Here is a 17,438-nt window from a genome sequence, read left to right as displayed (position 1 = left end):
TAAAACATAAAAAAAAAAAGAATGTCCTGTCCATTCTCTTTCTTAAGCATACCTCATCACAGTTCAACATATAAGCAGTAGTTGGAATCATCTCTTTCAAATGATACCTTTTCATTTTAAGATCTGGCATGGTACCACATTGTTCCTTATCACTATATTTTATTTAAATTTTAACTAATTTGTTTATGGCTTCCTGGAGAAGGAAGAGGCTAGGAGGAAGGTGCTTCTAACTCTGTGCCTTTCCTTGGGTATGAAAATCCCTTAAAATTATTTCTTTCTGCTCTCTTATTCCATAGATAGAACAATATTTTACCCATTGAAACAACTTAATTCATTTTCTCTTTAAGCTGTCCTAAAGAACTATGGAAGTCTAGCTTTCCTTAAAGATCTTGTATCTGTGCCTTATATTACTTGATGGCTGCTGTTTCATTATTGTTTTGTGCTCATTATATCCATGGAATCATATATCTAAGTATGCATATAAATATACGCATTTTTTTTTACAAGCTGACTAATGGCTTACCTCCTACAGAAGAGGATTTTATCAAGGACACACACACAAAAAATGTGGAGGCTGGAAGATTATGCTACTCAGGAAGAGAATTTTTAAAAATATAGGATTAAAAGAAGGTGGAAGAGGTAGAGCAGACACTGTGTTTAGGCAGTTTATTTTAGAATCTCTTGCATGTGAAGGAAGTTATCTTGTTCAATGACAACTAGAAGTATAGGATGAGTAAAATAACCATAGTCAATCTATCTTAAAATGCATGATGCATAAAAGAGATCCCATCAGATCAGGAGGAACTGAATGTAACACAAAGAGAGCATACAAAAGCAGTTACTGAGTTTCTAACACATGTGAGAAACTAAGGCAAGGCATAAAGTTCAAGATGTTAAACAAGACCACCTGCTCTCCGTCCTGGTGATGCTTATAGTTCAGCATAGAGGACAAAAATTAAATATAAAAATTCATTAAATAATTGCAAGTGTGATAATACTGAACTATAGAAAGGATTCTTCTTTTCTTAAAGGAGATTCAGATTGATGGTGTTCATCTTCAGTGTCTACACCCGTATGTAGATTTATAATTGGATAATTAGCCATGGGTTTAGAAACCAATTGTATAGTTAAATACAGAATAAAAGATTACCATGTAAGGAAAAGCTCAAGCAGGCTACTTATATAAGTGGCTTCATTTAGGCTTAAGCATACTTTTAAATAAGTCTTTTGCAAAAAACCAGTTATCACATGATTTTTACTAGCCATACTATCATTTTTTGGGGCACTCTGACAGACATACTTCCTAAGCCCTGATGTGTCATTCATTTCACAGCATCACTTCAAAGACATAGAGGCTTAAGCAAATAAAGAGTTAGATCAGCTCATCTCCCAACAAGGTAATTTCATCTACAAAGGAAGAGCGTTGCTGTGAAACCCAGCGTATGTACTCGACTACGGCAGCCTGCACAAATGGCGCTCCAGATGTATATCTGTTCAAGTCAGCCCAAGGCAACAATTTTGATCAATTCTAATGTGATAAAATGCTGCAGGGAAAGTGTGCAGAAACGTGTTTACGTCAGCCCTTAATTAAACTGTTGTTCACTTCCAAAGAACCTTAGGAAACACTAATGAGACATGAGTTTTGGCAATTTCTTCATCAAAGCAAAGACCCCTTCCTCAGTCTGTAGCAGCCTGTCATCCAAGTCGCTCCCGGGATAAATGTCACATGGCACTCCAATCAGTTAGCCACCTGTTAGTAGAACTTCACTGAAGTCAACTAGTGATCTAGGGCAAGCTCAAACAGCCACCTCAACACCTGCCTGTCTGGGACACCTGCTCCTTTTTCACATATAGCAGAGCAATATGTTAGCTTTTCCAATATGCTTCAGTAGATTAAGGTTACAAGTCAAATTCCTATTATCTCATAGAAAACACATACTTTTCTTTAAAAAAAAATTCCTACTCTTCTTCCATATACAACACAATTTATGATTTGAAGTCAACTATGTAAGAGCATGCAAGAATTCTTGAATTTCTATGAAGCTTCTTTTCAGCACAACATAACACTAAATTAAAATACATTAACTGCTTCATTCCTATGACTTAAAAAAACATCTATCTAGTTGACAAAGAAACAAATTACCTCCAAATCTTTTAAAATTCCAATCCTTTTACATATTTCTGAGTTGCCTTTCTGATCTACACACCATACACATAAACAAGTCTAAATGAACACTCTGGATACAGGCCACCACTTGCTGACTTCTCTTACTTTCTAGTATCTAATGTTGGGGTATATTTTATTACAAGGTGCTTAAAAAGCTGTCATCATTGTTTAAATGTCTTCCTTATTTTCCACATTGTCAAGCTGCTGAACAGATGCTACAGGACCCTCTTTTTGCAGAAAAAAAACTCAGGGTGCAATGAAACTTTGGCCTTTTGGTAGGAGCATGACAGAGACCAAAGAAGAAAAGTGTACATGTGAGAACGTTTAGGTAAACTCCAGTGACTGGATTTGACAAGATTATAGTCTGTTGACAAGTCTTACTAAGTTAATACCCCTCATAGTTTTCAAGATTTCTTTATTTTTTACAAGTTTTAGACTTCTATAGATTTCTGAAGAGTTTTATAGATACCCCAAAGCTCGGGATATTAGAAAATCTCTTTGGAGAGCAAACTCGTTGGAAGAAGGCAAAGGTAGTCAACAATCCATTACTCCATTGAAACCCTGTCAAGCAACACAAAATGCAGAGTGAAAAATGAACGTTAGCTAAACTGGGGAGGCTCTGCTTTCCATTAGAACATTGGGGTGAAAGCGGGATGACAACATGGAAAAGGAATGACCCACTTGTATAAAATAATAATGCTATTTATAACAAATGAGATAATAAATGAGAGGCTACCAAATCTGCTGCATGGGACGAATTCGAGAGCTAGAAATCTGATACTTTTACTTCAGGCCATAAATCCAGTCAGTCCTGAGAAAAGGAAACAGCTTGGGCTCTGTGCCCAGAGGACAAGGAGAACGCAGGGAAGGTGACTCTACCAACTGAACGCTGAAGGGGGCCAAGATTGCTCTTCCCCTGTTTCTGCCTTGGGGGAAATCGTGTTGAGGAGAGGAAACCTTAGAGGTTTATCTATAAACTCTATACATGCTATGTAAAATACTGCAATGATCAAGCACAAAAGATCCCAGCCCAGAGCTCTGATGTTCTTATTTCTGCTGTTTCCCGGTGAAGAACCACACAGACCCGTACTTTTAACAAGTTTCACCTACAGGAGGAGTTCCTGTCATGGCTCAGCAGAAACGAATTTGACTAGCATCCATGAGGACACAGGTTTGATCCCTGGCCTCGCTTAGTGGGTTAAGGTTCCAGCATTGGGGTGAGCTATGGTGTAGGTTGCAGATGCAGCTTGGATCTGGCGTTGCTATGCCTGTGGTGTAGGCCGGCGGCTATAGTTCTGATTCGACCGCTAGCCTGGGAGCTTCCATATGCCATGGGTATAACCATAAAAAGACAGAAAAAAAATAAAAATTAAAAAAATAAGTTTCACCTTCAGACAAAGGATGGATGTGGGGAAATACCCTGAGGGAGTAAGTGCCCTTGAGGAAAAGAAAGGAGAGAGACCATGTAGGTGTCTTTACTTGAAAGCTTTGCATGTTCGCTGAAGGACCCTCTTCAATTCCCAATTTCCTTCACAATAAAATGGGGCTATCCTGGCTCCCAGGAAGAAAAGATGTACTTTGCTACCCAATGGTTTAAATGGATATAAATGACAGAAAAGAGTTTTTTCATGTGTAGAACCACAAAATCACAGAGACACTATTCCTTAAATATATTTCAGAGGACGTGCTTCAAAAATCACTTATAGAGCCATGTGATATGTTTATATACAGTAGTGGAGTGAAATAAAACACTCAGGCACTGCTAGTGGGAATGTAAATTGATAGGACCTTTTCAGATTCTGTGCCAATATTTACCAAAAACCTTAGAAATGGACATAATGTTTAACTCAGTAATTCCACAGTGGGTACATATTTATGCCTTTAACAAAATTTGATTGAGCATCTATTTGGTGACTTGGTGCCAGGGAGTATGCTAGGTACTGGGGACAGTGTATCAAACTAGATAGGAATAAAATAATCAGATTTAAGTATAAAGAGTTGTATGCAATGATGTTCACTGAATATTTATTATATAAAAACTTGGAAACTACCTAAACATCCATGAATGAAGAAGACATTTAAAAATGTATAGCATAGCCAAAGGGTGGCATATCATACAGTCATTATAAAATGGAAACTGAATAACATTATAAGATGGAACCTGAATGAGATGGAAACAATAAAATGGAAACTGAATAATAATGTGCTATCATATTATAAATAAAAGGCCACCAAAAAGAAAATAAATAGCGTATATTATATAAGCCCAATTTAATGCAAAATTTTGACGTGAAATAGAAAATGCAAGATGTGTAAAGAAAAAATACATGTAAAATAGACTGGCATATGCTATGTCCAAATATTAACATGAGTTATCTCTATGTGAAAGGACTACAGGTTATTTCTATTTTCTTAATTTTTTCAACAGTTTGTTTTTCCAAATCCTCCACAAACAATTTTTAATTCTATAATATAAAATGGTAAAGCACATATTTTGGGAAAAATTACTGCCTGTAGCTCCACAGAATATTATAAATAGTTCCCAATGATGGATTGACAATACTGGAAATGATATGTGCCAAATATTACACTATAAGAAGGAAATGCCACATTGGTCTCAGGTATTGGAGGTTGCAAAAATGTAAAATGAAATACTTCAATGTAACATTTGCAATTTAGTTAGCTAAAGGCAAAACAATATATTTTTGAGAATATAAGTGAAAAGAAATATCTGAATATCTGTTTCAAAGGACTCTTCTAGATGTAAAATCTTAGGATTCTGTGGCAAATGTAAGTCCTTCCCACACACTCCAAGTTAACAAAAAGCTCTGAATGTTATGACAAGACATATGGACGTAATCCCACTACAGTAATTTGATGATGATGCCAGATGATTCAAAAAATAATTAGCTGCCACGTTAAGAAAGTCTCGCTCTCTCTTTCTCTCTCTGTGTGTGCATGTATATATATATATATATATATATATATATATGCTTATCACACTTTGGAAAATCGGCAAGCTACATTAAGAGGAGATAAGATATCATCAATTAGATTTCTCATTCTTTTTCTAAGGAAATCAGTTCTTTTTCAAAGGAGAAAATAGAAAGTATGGTAGACTTTGTATTAAATATATGAAAATTATTACTTTAATCTTTGAGTTATTTAATCTTAACTACACTTGAGCATATTATTTATCCTTTTAAATCCCTCCATGTTGCATATTCCAACCCAAGCACAGCAAGGAGCATGTTACTACAAGTTTCTGTTTATCACAGTTCTATTAAAAAAGTCTCCAGGCTACACCTACACCCAATACCAAGTTAAAGCTCAAACTCCTTCAAAGCTCACAAACACCTTCCTGAGACATTATTAAAAAAAATGCCTTGAATAATGAAGAGGAATGCTAAAAGAGTGAACACAAATAAATGAAAACTTATTCTTTAAAAGCACTTCAAAATACTTTTATCCATTAAGCCATTTCATTTTAACAGACAATGACAAAGTGTCTTGAGTAATGTCAGAAAACCTAATTTGAAAGGAGGAAAAACACCAAACAATTATGCAGGATTTGGAGCATATTTTAGATGCTTATTAAATGTTGGCATAGGTAAGCAGCTGTTATTCGCTATGCCTCTGGGGAGAACCTCTTGGCCATAGAAGCTTATTAGTGTTAAGCATCTGAAAGCCATGGACTATAAAATAAAATCAATACTGTAACCTTAACTGTAAAAGTCAGAAAGATACTGGAAGAGTTCTAATTTAACAAGATTACAGATGACTTTTTAGAGAACATTTGGGGAAAAGCCATGCATTTAGAAACATTTATGCTACAAGACATCTCAAGGTTTAGGTTGTTACTAATGCTGTTATTATACACCCTGGTAATGGTTAGGGTTGATTTTACTGATGTGTTACTTTAGTGAATTTACAGTAAAGCCTAGAAATGATCTGGAACTTATTTCAAATAAAGTCATTAAACTGAGGTAGCAAACTAATTGCTTAGGAACAATTATGATTTGATGTGGTTTAGTGTAGCAGACAAAAAAAAATTATGAAAATTTTAAGGTAGTCACTTTAGCAGCTCAATGCAAATATGATTGCTCTCCACAATACTCCATTTCTCTTAATGGAAAAGTAGTCAAAATGGGTATAAATTGTAGTGTTGAAGTTTAACCTAAATCTATATTTTTCCTTTAACAGATGTAAATGAAGAAAAAAGGAACATCCTGTCAATGAAATGACTATGATGGCATATTTATTATCCTAATGGTTTTAGAAATCACGTGAAATTGATCAGTAACGAAACCTCTATTTAGTAATGGACCAATTACATTTGTGAGATAATGTCAATGAAACAGAATATTGTCACAGGATAATGGTCTCCTATTGCTACATCTCTACTCATTTAGAGAAAATAAATGTTGCCGTCTGGCTGAGTCATTTATTTTCAAAGAAGGAGACACTGATCCCATAACAAGGTTCTGTTATAATAACTCAATCTCTCTCAATCATTTGTTGTACCAGAATGGTGCAGGACAGGGCATGTATTTGTAAGAATGGCACATTCCTCAGCTATAAGGCAAAACATATGATGCCTCCAAGCACCTAAACAGCCCAATTATCATGTTATTCAACAAGAGGATTTAACATAAACACTTAAAAATAATTTAGGAAATGGAAAACTTTTGGATTTTTCATAAAAATCCAGGTTAATGAAAGCTTAAAACTCAAGTGTTGAAGATCTATAAAATCTGACTTCCATTAGTTTTTTTTTTTTTTTTTTGTCTTTTGCTCTTTTAGGGCCACACCCGCAGCCTATGGAGGTTTCCAGGCTAGGGGTCGAATCGGAGCTGTAGCCACCTGCCTACTCCAGAGCCACAGCAACACCAGATCTGAGCCGCATCTGCGACCTACACCACAGCTCATGGCAACACCGGATCCTTAACCCACTGAACGAGGCCAGGGATCAAACCCGCAATCTCATGCTTCCTAGTTGGATTCATTTCTGCTGCGCCACGACGGGAACTCCTGACTTCCATCATTTTAATATCTAGAATGTTGGAATGCCAAGGAATCTTAGTGTTGTTATCTTCGTTATATTATAGATAAGAAAACTCAAAATTTACTGTCATTAAATATTGATGTGGTCTAAGTCCACACCAGTATATATAGTGTCCTGATCACCATTGTACTGCTCTAGGGATAAGGCAAAAATTTAGAATAGAAAAGAAAAAACATATATATACAACAAGTTTGTAATCAATCTTTATATTGTGACATATAGAGTTCATCTTAAACTGGATGTATATCACATACCTCTACTAAAGACATCTAGACTTTCAGATTATTTATTAACATCTTATTATTAAAAGGATATTAGATTGATAACCTGAGTCCAGCCAGCCTAGGGACTGCACTCATGAATCCCTGGAGTCTGTGAACCCTTCAGATACTATGTATATTTATCTGCATTGAAGTTTCATGTGTGCTAGAAAAAGTGTCATAGAGGTTTTGTAACTAGTTTGCAAAAACCATGAACATAGCATGACAAGCAGTTATTTGGGAGGCAGTGTACACAGCAATAATGAGCATAGGTTCTGCAGCTAAACAGACAATAGCTCTGACTCTACCTCTGCTACTTATTATCTGTGTGTCTCTGTCAAATTTCCTAAGCACTGGAGTGATGAATTTAATGAGCTGCAAAATGTTTGTTTTTAAACAGGGTTGAAAAGAAAAAATATATGTAAAGTCTTAGGTCACTCCAAAAAAGGAATGAGCGCCCGATAAATGGTAGCCACAAATGGTTTTCCTCATTTACATGTACTTGTTAAACAAATCTTTTTCAAAATTTTAAATTTATGCGGTTTCTTCAACAAATAAATGATATAGAAAAGAAGTAAATATAAAAATAGTTACCATAACCATTAGAGTTCAATACAACTATAATACAGGTTTGCATTGTTGAAAATACAAATATGGTAAATGGATCTTCATTTTAAATAATACATCCTATAAGATATTCTAGGGATATGCACATGGGTTTAACAGAATATATTAAAGAATTATTGTTATTTTATTAATTTGATAATGTATTGGGTTGTGTTAAAAAAAAGTCATTATCTATTAAAACATAAGTATTTACAAGTAAAAGGACACAATGTCTGGAATGTACTTCAAAATACTTAAAAAACTGAGAGATAGTAAATGCAACAAGATTGGAAAAATATTGATAATATTTAAAGCTGAGAAATGGGATATGGAAGTTCACTTTATGACTCTTTCTACTTTTGACATTTTCCATAACAAAAAGCTTATGAAAACTGAAAGAAATCATGCTTAAACATTCACTCCAAACCAGTTCTTCTCCACATGTGTCCATCAAAAGCACTCATATCTCCAATTTTCTTAGCTCAAAAACTTAATCATGGCACAAATATTAAGAGGTAGATTTTTTTTAAAAAGTATACATTTTACCATCCTCAAATTTTATTTGGACAATTCTTCTAGAACTGAAAACTCATAAATTTATCTCTCCTCTCATTTGAGTTCTAAAAGGTCTAAAAGAATCTTCCATGAAGCTCCTTAGATCCATCTGTCAAGACTTATTAAGCAGTATTCAAATTTTCCTAGTCCATTTCTCCCTATGTAGGTAATTTTATATATATTGATTCTCCAGGTAGGTTGCACAATAATGGAAAAAACAAATTAGCCTTTGAAAAGAAGAACTAGATTCTGCTATTAATTATCAGGACATTGTGGATGAGACAGTTTCTAAGATACGTTGATTGCTCAGACATAAAATAAGGAGCTTGAACTATGTCTCCCTAAGGGTTCTCATAATCTGGCTTCTATCCCTGAAAAATCAACTTCTTATTGTATATGAGTTTGGTAGTATATTAACTCAAAAGAAACTGGCTTTCCAAAGTACTTCAAAATAAATTTAAACACGAAATCAATGCACGCATGGATTTGAAGTAAAATCTTTTGCCACTCCAAGAACCTTGGCATGGCCCACTGTCTCCCATGGCTTTTCCACTTTCCTAATTCAGGGAGTGTTCTACCAATCTCAATATCCAGCGTTCAACAGGAAGTTGTTCATTTTTTTCAAACTAATTATTCATGGTGAGTTTGTTTTTTTTTTTTTCTGCAAGATGCTATATTTTCAAATCGTTGAGGCTCCAGAGCACAGAAATCTGAGTATCGCTTTTTCCAGTAAAATAGTACTGGCTATTCCACCATGTACACCGGTTTCTGCCTCATCCAAAATGCTTTTCCTGATTAGAACACATGAAAGGAGCACAGACATCTATAGATCAGGAGGCAATGTAAGGAATTCTGATGAAGGCCTTCACCAACAATATACTGTTTTCCTTTCTGTTTGTAAGATGCTCATAATGTGATTTTCCAACTACAGCAGGGTGGCTAAGGAAGATGAACTACACTGTGATGAAGGCAGTCCATTTGCCCTCCAATGACAGGAGGATACATTGAGATTCACTCTAAGATCTACAAGAACAGTTCTTGACTTTTTTTATCTTTTAATAATAAGTTAAACAAACAAATAAAGAAAACACCTTTAAAAATGTGCATAAACACTCAAATCATCTTTCCCCATGTATCTATCAAAAGCACTGCTATCTTTGATTTGGTCTGGCTTGAAATCTGATTATTTGAACATATGACATTTAATACTTGTGATACGAACTCTAGGAATGGAAGGAATTGTTGGTGTTCTAGCTGGTCCCCAAAAGGAGCTTAAATATTCTTCCAGGAAATTATTAAGCTCTTTCCCTGCCATTTTCTAGGACCATTTAATATTGGTAGTTATTCAACTATTTGTGAAAGCTGCTCATTTACTCAGTTTTCATAGTTCTAGAAAAATCTTGAGATTTTCTTTCATCAGACTATAGTTTGGGCTACAGTGCTGTTTTCCAATGTTTGAACATAGGATAAATTCTCTGTATTGATTCTTCGATGGAAAAAAAAAGGTTCTGATGTCACAAATTTAATTAAACATATTCAGTGGATATCCACTCATGGATATTCACTTCCACAGGAATACAGGAGTATATTAAATATTTTACAAACTCATGAATTACAAAAGTCTAAATATTAGTTTAAAACTTATCAATATTGCTGTATAGCACTGGGAACTATATCTAGTCACTTATGATGGAGTATGATGTGAAAAAAAAGAATGTATACATGTATGTGTGACTGGGTCACCTTGCTGTACAGTAGAAAACTGAAAGAACACTGTAAACAAGCTATAACGGAAAAAAATAAAAATCCATATCAAAAAAGAAAAACAAACTTTTTTTCCAAACTTAGTTAAATGCTCTTGTGTCTAGTATATATATTAACTTTTTTTTTTTTTTTTGCTTTTTAGGGCACATGTGGCATTTGGAAGTTCCCAGGCTAGGGGTTGAATCTGAGCTGTAGCTGCTGGCTTAGGCCACAGCCACAGCAATGCAGGATTCGAGCTGTGTCAGCGACCCTGCACAGCAGCTCATGGCAACACTGGATCTTTAACCCACTGAGCAGGGCCAAGGATCAAACCGGCATCCCCATGGATACTACTTGGGTTCGTTACTAATGAGCCACAACAGGAACTCCTGTTAATGTTTTTAAAATTCACATTAGGAAAGGCTGGCCTCTGATTCTGGCTCTATCAATGTCTCCACACTACTGACTGTTATTTATTTCCCATACTTGATTAAACTCATGATACTAAGCTGACATTATTTCTCTTTAGCCTTCAGTGTTCCCTTGAGCCCTTACACTTAATTCATTGGATATTTAATACCATATCCTTACAGAACTCTATAAAGTGCAAATTGAAATTTAGTAACAACATATAAGACTCTTACTAATGAGAACATTTACAAAATTATCACAAATAAATCTCTAAGGCTTGGAAATATATGAAAACTTCAAAAAGACTAGCTGAAGAGACTTATTTGTATGACAGAACTGTAAATTTTTATAAATAGTGTTTTTCTTCTAGTACCTACAATAACCAGAACATGACGCCTAAATGTTGCCTATTTGAGAATCCAGTATAAATTTTTAAGCTACCCTTAAAAGTATAATTACATAACAACATACCTCTAAGCAGTGCTAGTTTTTGCTAACATACTGATTTATTGATTTTTCTGTAAAGATTTATTTCTCATAATGTTTAAAAGTAAGCTTGGGCATGGAGACAGTTCCCTCATAATCTGATTTATGTTATTTATTCTCTGTGAAGCAACTTTTTCATAAATATTTTTCTGTTCAGCAGGAAAGGGCTAGAAACTTAATTTATTCATATTTATGTGTTCAATGCCTAGAGAAATTCCTGGTAAATAATAGGCATTTGGTAAATGTTAGTTTAGTTCAATTATCTCAAATTCTAAATGTGTAGGAATTAATAAAATTTTACTGCATTAAAAGTCTTTGAATTTACATTTTATCTAAGATTACTAGTTGTTTAAATACTCATCAGACTGAGAAGCTATTAAATTTTCCATTTAGAGAGCCCAGCTGTATATTACAAATATATTTACCATATCAATAAATGTCTACTAAATAGTGTTTTAGGAGTTTTATATTCAGGCTTAGATGAATCGGCGACTATTAGCATGGCAGTGGCAAAGTGATATTGTTAAAGAATTGTTTCAAATTCTCAAGCATATCATTTATTAGTCTGTTAAATTCCCAGACATTAAAATACAACAAGCTTTAATTCCATGAAAGTAATTTAAATTAGAGTATAAACCAAGACCTATCTGTCTTTTCCTTTCTATATCAGAAATTATAAAGGACTACTTCAAAGGAAGTACATCATTGAGGAAGTGAACCTGTGAATTGGCTCAGATGGAAAAAAAAAAATTCTGGTAGACAAGCTTTGAGAATTTTTTTATGGGGTAAGTATTAGAACAATAAAAGAAAATTTTCAACTTGCAAATTAATAAGCTAACCTGGTTCTATTAACTTAACCATTAAAATCTTAAATGATGGACAGCAATATCCAACAAACAAAATTTTCAACAGAGATAGAAGCAGTCACAAAGTTTAACACTAGGGAATTCATAGAAGAGACTAAGCAAGAAAAAATAATCTAGAATCTAGAAAAAGAATGTAATAGCAGCTGTATATCCCCTTGTTAGTGGCCCAGTTTTCTTCTTTCTTCCTTTATAAATAAAAACATATAAAGTTAAAACATAAATATTATATAATATAGAGCTAACAAATTTAATGTCTACCACTATTCATTAGAAGAAATTTAAGCAATTACAAAAATTCCTACTAAATACTTAACGCTATTAAATGGTGTTTAGATTTTAAACGTTAATGTCTACATTCTATAAAATTAAAAATTATAATTCTTTTATGACCAATAAATTAAAGCTTCTTTGCATTCTGAAAAGAGAAGACATATAATTTTATTTATAATATGCTAAAATAAAAACACTTTCTTCATTAAATTACTGACAACTACATGAACATCTGCCATTGCATGAATCTAGATTTTGTATTAAAATTTGCCTAATTTTTTTTAAGGAAATGACTATAATAATTTGGTTATACTATAGCCTTTATTTTTGCCTACTGGACTAAATCTCAATGGCTTAGGCTGGTGGTTCACATTATAAGGGAAGGTGAAATGGCACATACTGTTCATAATTTTGTTATCTGTGGTTCTCATATTTCAAAAATCATTTTTTTATGATAAGAGTAGATTTGAATGCAAAGTTAACACTAACAGAACAAGTTAGAGGCAGGAAACAATTATTTGTAAATTTTAAACACATCCTCCAATTATAAACACAAGTATATTTAAAGCAACCAATAAGGAGTTATTGAGAACCAATTAGCGCAAGGGTTTGTGGGAGCACAAATGTCAAACATATACTAAGGCCACTGTGATATCCAGGGGTACTCAAATGTCCTTTAGAAAATGCCCTTCACAACAGACAAGTGTGTCTAAAGAACATTTGAAGATGGACAAGCACTACCATGGGGCATTTTATTCTGCAAATTTAAAGAAAGCAATTTTCATAGAACAAAAAGACTGCATTTGACTTAGCAAATTTATAAAGATAGTACTGTACTGCCCTCATTTTTTTCATTGTAGTTGAAGTCTTCTTCCCACAATGGCTTTTTGTGCACATTACAAAATTTTCAGGGTCTTCAGAATTAAAGTGTCAGACTTTTTTTTTAAAGCACACGAGCGTGGATCACTCTTCCTTATTCTTCATATAATATGCCTTTACAGACTTCTCTAATAATTCTAGTCGTCGTGACAAAAGAAAATCACCAAGACAATACAATGATTCTACAAAGACAGAGAATGACAGTTTCCCTTCTACTTTTCAAAAATGTTTTATAATATGATTTGAGATTGGCTTTATTCAATAGGCTGAAAGAGGAATCAATGCTTATAAAGTGACACTCTCTATAATAAAGAACACCTACACTTCTGAACAACACATCCATTCCCACCCATTCACAATGTTATTATTATTATCATTAGAATCTTTCCCAGAACAATTTTTGAATGGTGAAAATATGGCTTTGTTTAGAAAAAAACTGACAATGTCAGTAAAACACTCAATACAATATAAAGGGTTGAGGGTTTTGCTTTTATTCTCACTTCTGCAAGTCTGGTGAAGTTCCTGTTACTTTTTGCCTTTGCTAATGAGACTGGCGTCCTGCCCATCAATGGTTCATGTATCTAACAGATATTTGTTTGCCCCTACTATGCATCAAGTGTCATGCATGGTTACCAGGCTCTTGTTATACCATAGCCAAAACAGATAAAAGTCCCTGCCCTCATAATGCAGACAGATTTACACAATCCCAGAAGCAAATACAGAACTACATATTATGAGTACAGTGAAGGAACAATACTAGGTGTTAAGAGAGAAAGACCTTATTTCACTTGAAATCCCTCAGTTTAGACTGGGACCTGAAAGATGACCAAGAATTTGCCAGATGAACAGTTAAAAGAGGAACACACTAGAGGTTAGGGCTTATATTAATATTTGGGGTGTTGCATTTCCAAATCTAAACAAAGCAGCAGGCTTAAGTGCAAGAAGGAAATAGACAGCTTCTGCTGGGTCTGGGGCAGTGGTCAGAGGCCAGAGGGCAAAAAAAAGGTCTATGGATTATATGAGGAAATTCTGACTTTCTCCTAGGTAGAGATGGAAGTGAATGAAGCAGGAGAATGATATGACATGGTTCTGTTTTATTTTTTTGCTTTTATTTTTAGGGCTGCACCTGTGGCATATGGAAGTTCCCGGGCTAGAGGTCAAATTGGGGCCCTAGCCTCTGGCCTATGCCAGAGCTATGGCAACACTGGATCTGAGTCGCATCTGTGACTTACACCACAGCTTGTGGTAATGCCAGATCCTTAACCCACTGAGCAAGGCCAGGGTTAGAACCTACACCCTCACAGATACTAATCAGGTTCTTAACCTGCTGAGCCACAAGAGCAACTCTGACATGATTATGTTTTAAAATAAGGTTTTGTCTACTGTGGGAAGAAGACACTGGGGAGGGGGTGGGGGGTCTTAGAGCCAAAACTCTCCAGCTGGTTTTCAAAAAGAATAAAAATAAATAAAAATTGTAGTGAGCTAATCTATTTCCATGTTTAATAATAATGGCAAAAAGGCATGAGCATGTCCAATGAAATATATTTACTCCAATAGACTTTAAGCATGAAAAAGAGCTAAGCATGAATTCAGAGAGCCACATAATCCCTATTTCTTCAAGTTATATTTTTTCCTCAGAGCTGCCCTAGAACCAGGTGATAATTTTATCTAGAAAGAATAACTCAAGTGACTCAGATGTCACGTGTCTTCCATTACACTTTTATTTATTGCTGATGTTGTACCTACTTCCAAGAGGAAGTACAGCTTCCTCTAAATGGGAACTTTCAGTAACTGGCACTTGCAAACTGCTTAAAGCTTGGCTCCTTCTTAAAACACCCCATAGAGAGGAGCAAACTGATGTAACTGAATCTGAACTAGTGCTTCTGCTGCAGTCCAACCAACTAATGTAGACAGATCACCACCAGTCACATACAAAGTGAAGGTTCTAAAAGATCATTTTGTCCAGAGGAAAAAAGTTCAAAAAACATATACAAGTGTGGGATTTTTGTACCTTTACTTTAACAACCTTTGACTAGTGTTACCTTAAAATGTTATGTTAAAAATACCTTTACTGCAATCATCTCATGAAGAAAATATAATCCATACTAATTCAATCATGAAATTTTGACTAAATGAAACTTATGAAATGAATCAACATTTTACTCTATTTCCCTAGAGACAACTCCTTCCTCCTCACCTTGATCTCTTTCATGCCATGTTCGACTTCCAGCAGCTGGTGAATTCGGAGAGGGATAAAAGTCTCCTGTAGGACTTGGTTCCATGTTTTCATCTATGGATATAGTTTTGGGTCTTTTGCTGTTAAAATATGATGACAGGTTAACATTAATAGGATTTCTGGGAAGATATGTGGCATTTGAAAGTATATAATTTGAGAAGATTCTTTCTGTGGAAATGTCCATAAATACATGAAAAAGTATCTCAGATTCATTATAAAATAATGGTAAGTATAATCTCAGATTCATTATAAAATAATGGTAAGTATTCAAGTCATCAACAGTAGTAAACATTTCTAGTTATACATATCATTTATTATACCACAATATAATTGTTCCTGCCTAACAAATATGACATTTGTTATATCTACCCTTTTAAAAATTGAAGTATAGCTGATTTAAAATGTGGTGTTGTGTTTACCTTTTGAAATATATTTCCAGAAGTAAACTAGTATTTTCAGTTGTAAAAAATAAATTCTGAATGTGATAAGTATATTACTTTTAGAACCATTGTTATGATTTTACCTGCCTCATTATAATTATCAATATTAATCATGCTCATCTTGCCATCAACAATGTAATTCTTTCATATCAATTCAAAGGTAAGTAAACTCCTTAGCCTTCTTAAGCTCAGTTTAAATCATCTGTAAAATGGAAATAATAAAACCTAGTTCAAAGGGGAATGGCTGAGAGGATTAAATGAGTTTTTAAACATAAAGCACAGTGCATTTAGTGGCTGGCATTTAGAAGATACTTATTAAATAGTAATTATTAGCAGTAACCTATCAATAATATTAAACATTTTGTGGTACTTTACTGATTATAAACTATTTTGTACATTCTTACTGAGCTTTTCCTAAAAAATTAGGTTATTGATCCTTTATTCCTAAGATCAACCACAAAAAATGGGGTATTGCCAAATTCAAACCAAATGGTATACTTTTATTTTTATTTATTTATTTATTTATTTAGTCTTTTTGTCTTTTCTAGGGCCATGTGCGGCATATGGAGGTTCCCAGGCTAAGGGTCTAATTGGAGCTGCAGCTGCCGGCTTACGCCAGAGCCACAGCAATGTGGGATCCAAGCCACAACGCAACCTACACGACAGCTCACAGCAACGCCAGATCCTTAACTCACCCTGAGTGAGGCCAGGGATCAAACCCGCAACCTCATGGTTCCTAGTCAGATTCGTTAATCACTGAGGCATGAAGGGAACTCCCCACATGATATACTTTTAAAATAACATTTTAATAAAGAAAACATGGCTTTATCTCAATTATTAAGAAAAATGAATATTTAGAGTAGAGATTAAAAAGCTATTCTATGGCACATACCATAATACTTTATATGTTGCTATCATGTACCTCCAATACCCTATTAAACAATCATAAGTATGAAAATGGATTTTTTTTCCTTAAACTAAAAAAAAAATTCTTATCCATACCTACGCAAGTGAAAATTGAAAAAGATATCTTCTGAATGAACTTTATGCAGTGGTAATAAACATATATCCCAGGATTTCAGAGTTGGAATTGACTTTAGAAGCCATAGACATAAAACAATCCTCCATTTCCTTACAAGCAGGGAGATAAATTTGGAAAAGATCAGTGAATTACCCAGGGTATGTTAAAGGAAGCAGCCTGACACAAGTTAAGGACTTTTTTTTTTTCTTTTTTATAGCTGTACCTGTGGCATATGGAAGTTCCCTGTCTTAGGGACTGAATCAGAGCTGCAGCTGCTAGCCTATAGCATAGTCACAGCAATGCTGGATCCAAACAGCATCTGCAACCTATGCTACAGCTTGTGGCAACACCAGATCTTTAACCCATTGAGCAAGGCTAGGGATGGAACCTGCATCCTCACAGAGACTACATCAGATTATTAACCTGCTGAGTC

At 34.5% G+C, this 17,438-nt stretch overlaps 1 protein-coding gene across 7 annotated transcripts in view; it reads right to left on the bottom strand.

The window, feature by feature from the left end:
* Positions 1-17,438, bottom strand: part of NFIB (nuclear factor I B) — a 239,712-nt gene that overhangs the window by 42,046 nt on the left and 180,228 nt on the right. For all 7 annotated transcript variants that reach the window (XM_047767631.1, XM_047767638.1, XM_047767635.1 and 4 more), the window contains exon 6: positions 15,506-15,624. In XM_047767631.1, coding sequence (XP_047623587.1) covers positions 15,506-15,624 — 119 coding nt within the window. The remainder of the gene's footprint in view (positions 1-15,505; positions 15,625-17,438) is intronic.

This window comes from Phacochoerus africanus, chromosome 2, assembly GCF_016906955.1.
Source record: "Phacochoerus africanus isolate WHEZ1 chromosome 2, ROS_Pafr_v1, whole genome shotgun sequence".
Classification (NCBI taxonomy): Eukaryota; Metazoa; Chordata; class Mammalia; order Artiodactyla; family Suidae; genus Phacochoerus; species Phacochoerus africanus.
This window is presented reverse-complemented; position numbering and strand designations above follow the sequence as displayed.